At 49.0% G+C, this 6733-nt stretch overlaps 1 protein-coding gene across 6 annotated transcripts in view; it reads right to left on the reverse strand.

Annotated features, from left to right (window-relative positions):
* Positions 1 to 6733, reverse strand: part of PRKD2 (protein kinase D2) — a 34552-nt gene that overhangs the window by 18553 nt on the left and 9266 nt on the right. For all 6 annotated transcript variants that reach the window (XM_010852641.1, XM_010852642.1, XM_010852640.1 and 3 more), the window contains 5 exons: positions 3320 to 3474; positions 2993 to 3215; positions 1357 to 1434; positions 1126 to 1279; positions 79 to 196 (listed from right to left, as the gene is read on the reverse strand). In XM_010852641.1, coding sequence (XP_010850943.1) covers positions 79 to 196; positions 1126 to 1279; positions 1357 to 1434; positions 2993 to 3215; positions 3320 to 3474 — 728 coding nt within the window. The remainder of the gene's footprint in view (positions 1 to 78; positions 197 to 1125; positions 1280 to 1356; positions 1435 to 2992; positions 3216 to 3319; positions 3475 to 6733) is intronic.

Here is a 6733-nt window from a genome sequence, read left to right on the forward strand (position 1 = left end):
CCCCAACCAGCCCCGCCCCCTCAAACCCCACCTCCTCCAACTCTAGCCCCACCTACCTGGCTCCCCGCCCCCACTCACCAGTGTATCCTTGTTGCTGTAATGAACCACCCAGCCCTCTCGAAGCGTCGTGCTGGATTTCCGCGTTGTGTGTCGCACTGACTGCACCACCCTCATTAGGGGGATGTACCCCAGGGAGCTGAGAGTCGGGGAGAGAAGGAGTGAAAAGTTACAAGCAGAAAATAACCATAGTGCCTGGGGCTACAGCAGGGGGAGGGGTGGGGAAGTGGGAGTCAATCTCTGGGTAGCTAGGGCGATTTCGGCCCCACTTTTTTGCCTGTGTTTCCAGATTTACCATAATGAGGAAGGCGACTCTTGAGAGACCCACATTAAGAGGCTGGTTTCCAAAGTCAGGCTGCCTGGCAAGTACTAATCTCTTCGTGCCTCAGTTTCTCCAACCAAAGGTGGTGTTGTGAGAAGTGAAGCCCTTCTTAACAGTTTAGCAGAGTGTTTGGCACATTGTGGGCCCCCAGTAAGCGGTAATGAGTCCTGAACCCACTGATTGTGGAGCCAGTTGTGTGACACCAAGCAAGTGGCTCAGCCTCTCTGTGCCGCTGTGCACATACTGTTGTTACAGTATGGAAATGAAGGCAGAGAAAAATTAAGTGGCCGTGCAACTCCAGAGCCAACGATCTCTTGATCCCTGTGTGAGAAACTGGACTTCACTGACTGTGGCCACTTCTCTTTGCCTCTCTGAGACTCAATTTCCTCATCTATGAAATAGGCTGCCTCTCCCAATAGTCCTCTCTTCTCAAGTGCTTCAAGGTCCAGCTCTGAGAGCTTATCACTGTTAGTGATAGGAAAGACCTGGGAGAAAGGGATCCTGAGGTTCCAGGCGGCCAGGGCCGGTAGTACTAGGAGGAAACTCGGGGTGACCACTGTGATCTGAGTATCCCCTGCCGGCTTCACTTCCTATCCTTTTCCCCTCGTTCTCCCTGCTTCAGCCACACCAGGTTGCTTGCTATTCCTGCAACAGATCTCAGGAAACTGGGAAATGTAAAAGCACAGGGTGAAGTCAACCCACAGTAGGGACGCGGAAGGGCCTTCGCTGGATGGGGCCCTGGGTACCTCTCAGATTTGCCCCCCTCGCCTTCTTCCTCCTCGCTGGCATGGAGAGCATTTTCCGAGTGGGAGCCGGGGATGAAACCAGAGTCATCTGGCTCATCTGTGAGGGAGCTCTTGTCAGCCTCGCTGAAATCAGTGGCCTCCTCCATGGGCACATCTGGGGGGACAGGGAAATCAGAGGGACCTCCACCCAGTCCTGTCGCCCTTTCCCACTCAGCACCCCTAGCTTCTTACCTCCATTGATGAGTGCCTCCCCCAGACAGTCATTAGGGACGCGGGTGGCGCAGCGTTTGTGACAGTTGAACTTGCAATCTGGTGGTAGGAGGACAAGGAATGTGGAGATGAGTGGGAGGGGGAGAAGAGAGGTCACCTCTAAGGGTTAACCCTTGACCCCCTAGCCCCTAGTCTCAAAAGAGTCTGTTCTTGCTTTGTGGGGCAGGAAAGCTAACTGGTCCTACTCTGGTCATCCTGCCTTTGAGTCAAAGTCCTCAACTATGGAGTGGCTCGATTAAATGGAAGAGGGCCAGATGAAGTGTTCATGGCTTGACAGTCCTAGGACTCAAAGAGTCTAAATTTAGTGACTCTACACTTCTATGATTCTAGACTTCTAAGCCTCTAGAATCTGAGAGTGTCAAAATTCTTAGGATTCTGTACACCCATTAACCTAGAACTTGTTTCTATGGTTCTTTAGCGCCAAACATCTAAGATTCTAGAATTTGCTTGTTCTGATGAATCCTAGAATTGGATGGCTCTAACTTTTTATGGATCTAGACTTCTGGTATTCCAGAATTTGATCATTCAAAGTTCTGGGATCCTAGATTTCTAGGATGCCTCCGAGGCTATATGGTTCTAGACTTCTCAGACTCAAAAGTGTTGTTTCTAGGTTTCTATGGTAAAGCATCTGTCTACAATGCGGGAGACCCGGGTTCAATCCCTGGATTGGGAAGATCCCTTGGAGAAGGAAATGGCAATCCACTCTAGGACTATTCCCTGGAAAATCCCATAGACAGAGGAGCCTGGTAGGCTATAGTCCATGGGGTCGCAAAGAGTTGGACACAACTGAGCGATTCACTTCACTATCATTCTCGCTTCCTATGGTTTTAAAGTTGTAACATTCTGAGCATCTTTTTTTTTTTAACTTTAAAAATCCCATGTATTTGGAAATTAAATGCCCACTTTTAAATGATGGGTGTATCTAAGAAACCATAACAAGGACATAGATAATATTTGTCATAGAATAGATATGAAAAGAGAATTTTCCAGAATTTGTTGCATGAAGCTGTAGTTGCTCAATGCAATTAAATACACTGGGGAGTCTTGAATAAGGTATGAAAACGAACAATGGACACCTGAGAATCTATAATTTGAGAGCTTTAATATTTCTGAGTCTAAGGTTCTGTGCTGAGTTGGTGATGGACAGGGAGGCCTGGCCTGCTGCGATTCATGGGGTCGCAAAGAGTCGGACACGACTGAGCGACTGAACTGAACTGAAGGTTCTGTGATTCATTCTGTTGAATCCTATGATCCAGAAGTCTTGAAACATGTTTCTATAATTCTCTGATTTGAGAATTCTCAAGTTCTATAGTTTTAGAATTCCATGCTGAGAGTCATATCAATCTAGATTTCTCAGGCACTAGGATTACAAGTTTCTAAGGACTGAGGTTCTAGGATTCCGGAATTCCAAAGGTTCTAGAACACCAGGATTCAGGGCACTCCCTTCTGAGACCCTGTGCTTCTAAAGAACAGGCCAGAGGTTCTTGTTTCCAGCCACAAGCCCAGCTGAGATCCTAAGTCTCTTAGAGTGTGTGTGTGTGTGGGTGGGGGCAGATTCTGACTCTGTCCCCACCCCCACCCTGGGGCCCTCGCTGACCTTTGCACTGCAGGCCCTGGCGAAAGAGGCCCTTGAGGAGTTTCTTGCAAGCCTGACAGACGGTGGGCCGTGTGTAGCTGTGGATGAGGAAGGTGTGTGGCACCTTGACCTTGGACAGCAGCATCTTATCCAGCTCGATGGGGCGACCGGTGTAGGACGAGGCAGAAGATGAAGAGGAGGACGAGGGAGGGCGGCGAGGGATGAGCTCGGTGGTACTACGGCTCTATCAGACGTCAAGAGTGGAAGGGACACTCCAGTGAGATTCCCCCACACCAGAGCCCCCTCAGCCTCCAGCCACTCATCTTCTCCATTCCCCCAGCCGCTCACCAGCTCATCAGTCATGCTGAGCAGGGACTCGGAGGTGCCCAGGCGCACCGAGTGGCTGCTGGCCAGAGACGTGGACGACAGGCGTCGCTTTCGCGCCCCGCTGCAGTTGTTGGGGATGCTGAAGGCGCAGCGCTTGTGGTAATTCAGTCCGCAGCCTGTGGGGGGCGCCAGACGGTCAGAGCCTCTACCGGGTCCGGGCTCTAAAGCTCCACTCACCCCCTCCTCCTCCTCTTCTGAAGCTCTGGAATAGAGCAGATCCCTCGAGATACCTCTTCCTAGTGTAATTAACTTCAACGGAAAACCACAAAACCCAATTCAGGCAGAACTGCTAAGGGCTGAGAGACTGCAGGAATAAAGGTCTGGGGAATTCCCTGGCAGTCCTGTTGGTTAGGACTCTGCGCTTTCGCTGTTGAGGATGCGGTGCAATCCCTGGTTGGGAAAATAAGCTCCAAGATGCGTAGGGCAGCCGGAAAAGAAAGAAAGAAAGAAAGGTTTGGGCCACCACCCTGGGCAGGTGAGGTGTTGGCTGAGGGCGAGGGAAATATGGACCAGGCAGTGGAGAAGGAAGACAAGGAAGCCAAAGCCACGTGACTAGTTGCACCCCCGAGGACTTCACAGTTATGACTATTTCTTCCTTACTTTGTTATGAATACATGCGGATACCAAATATTTTCTTCTTCCCTCTTCTACCCCGTTATCCTATAACATATTAATAATAACTAGCTTTATATCATGATATGTAAGTTGTTGTCGTTCAGTTGCTAAGTCGTGTCTCTTTTGCCACCCCATGGACTGTAGCACCTCGGGGCTCCTCTGTCCATGGGATTCTACAGGCAAGAATACTGGAGTGGGTTGTCATTTCCTTCTCCAGGGGCTCTACCCGACTCAGGGATTGAACCCACGTCTCCTTCATTGGCAGGCTGATTCTTTGACACTGAGCCACCTGGAGAGTCCTGACATCTAATTTACAGGATATCAAAGGAGAAGAGGGACTATCACACGAGGACATTGCCTTCTGGAGAAAGAGCCCGTTTTCAGTCCCACTCTGGATGGTTGTATCATATCAGGTGGAAGTGTGACTTTGTTCTTTCTTTTCTATTTTTAATCCTTGACCATGATAGAGTCAGGCTCAGCTTGTCATTTCCTACTGGACTTCCTGAACACTTCTCCATACATCTCTGATAATTCCAGATGACTCCAGGACTGCCCTCTGGAGCAAAGAATCTTCCTTCAGGGACTCCCTTGCCTAAGACTCCATGCTTTCCAATGCAAGGGGCCTGGGTTCGATTCCTGGTCAGGGAAATAGATGCCACATGCTCCAACTAACAGTTGGAATGCTGCAACTAAAACCCAGCACAGCCAAACAAATAAAGAAATACTAAAAAAAAAAAAAGCGTTCCTCCATCCTTTGGAAACTTCTTTTGAAATACCTCATGAAACCTGTCTTCCGGCAGCCTGCCTGTTGCAGACTTTCCTGTTCAGTAATTCCTCCTAGGCAGTCTCGAATGCATGATGTCACAACTGCAGAGGCAAGCCTCAGGACCGTTGCTGGCACTGCTAGCAGTTCCAGGGGGGCAAATCGCACACAGGAACCATGTCTCAGTTTGTCTTTAATCATTTACATGCTTCACCGAATTTCAGAATCTCATCTTTGACTCCTAGCATGAATACCAAAGTGGAGTCAATCTCCTGTAGGAAGGTTATCACTGGCATTAAGGACAGGCATTTGGGCCTCTTTTGGAACCAAGTGTACTTGGACCATCATCTGTGATGCCAAGCTAATGAAGTCCACTCGGAGAATGGCCATTAGAACTTAATGACACCAGGGATACACCGTGATGAAGGTTATGCAAACCAAGACATCAAGAGTTGGATATGATGTGTGAACGATGGCAATATTGATAGCAGCTTTGGATGCACTAAATTGGTTTTTGCAGGCCTAATACAGCTATTATCTCTAGAGCCCTTAAATAATGCCACAAGTGTATTTAATTATGCTTTGGTTTTTTTTGTTGTTGTTGTTTGGCCATGTGGCATGCAGGATCTTACTTCCCCGACCAGGGATTGAATCTGTGTCCCCTGCAGTGGAAAAGTGGAGTCTTACCAACTGGCCTACCAGGGAAGTCCTCCACAAGCATATTTAGGGCTGTTGTTGCTGCTCAGTAGCTTCAGTCATGTGCGACTCTTTGCGACCCCATAGACTGTAGCCTGGGCTTCCCTGGTGGCTTAGTGGTAAACAATCTGCCTGCAATGCAGGAGCCGCAGGAGACATGGGTTTGATTCCTGAGTTGAGAAGATCTCCTGGAGGAGGGCATGGCAACCCACTCCAGTATTCTTGCCTGGAGAACCCATGGATAGAGGAGCCTGGCGGGCTACGGTCCATGAGGTTGCAGAGTCGGACATGACTGAAGCGACCTTAGCATGCATACACACAGGCAGCCCTCATCTTCAGGGTAGGCATGATCTCAACGTTCCCGATCAGAAGCATCAAAGACAGAAACAGTGAACCTGTGGATCCCAACTCTTGGGCTTAACCTTAAGACAATTTGTCTCAAAGGAACACATTGTGTTCCTTTTTTTTTTTTTAAGTATGACCTAAGGAGATGAGTTAAAGGTGCTTGTTATGGACTGAATGCTTGTGTTCTCCTCCAGATTCATCTATTGAAGCCCTAATCGTCAATGTGACTGTATTTGGAGATGGGGCCTTTAAGGAAGGAATTAAGTTTAAGTGAGGCCCTAAGGATGGGGCCCTGATCAGGGGGACTGGGATCCTTATAAAAAGAAGAGACATGAAAAATCTCCCTCTCCCCACGTGCTGTGTGAGCACACAATGAGATGGTGGCCATCGGCAAGCTAGGAAGTCGGCCCTCACCAGGAACCATATCTTGTCAGAACCCAGATCTTGGACTTTACAGCCTCCAGAACCAAGAGAATATAAATTTCCATTGTTTACACCACCCAGCCCATGATCTTTTGTTAGGACAGCCCTAGGAGAAGGAAGTGCCAAGTTGCCAAGGGGTGGACGCTGATGGTCAGCTCTATGTGTCACATCCCCAGTTATTAATCTGCGTGTTACTGCGAAGGTATTTGGCGATGTGATTCAAGTCCACAAAGGGAAATCATCCTAGTTAATCTGGGTGGGCCTGTTTGAGTCAGTTGAAAGGTTTAAAGAGCAACTCTTGCCTGAGTTCCAGCCTGCCCTTCCTGACGACCCACATCGTGGATTTCAGAGTTGCCAGTGGCCACAATCCTGGAATCCAATTCCTTCCCCAAATATCCCTTAATATGTGCTCCGTACAGGCTGTTTCTCCCGTTGGTGCCTGACTGGTATGGGTTCCGCTCTCTTCTCCATCACCCCTTCTCTACCCCAAAGCCTCTTGTCTCTTAACGTCTCCCTCGGAGCTCCACCTCCCA

This window comes from Bison bison, unplaced genomic scaffold, assembly GCF_000754665.1.
Source record: "Bison bison bison isolate TAMUID 2011002044 unplaced genomic scaffold, Bison_UMD1.0 scf7180017864313, whole genome shotgun sequence".
In the NCBI taxonomy this organism is placed as follows: Eukaryota; Metazoa; Chordata; class Mammalia; order Artiodactyla; family Bovidae; genus Bison; species Bison bison.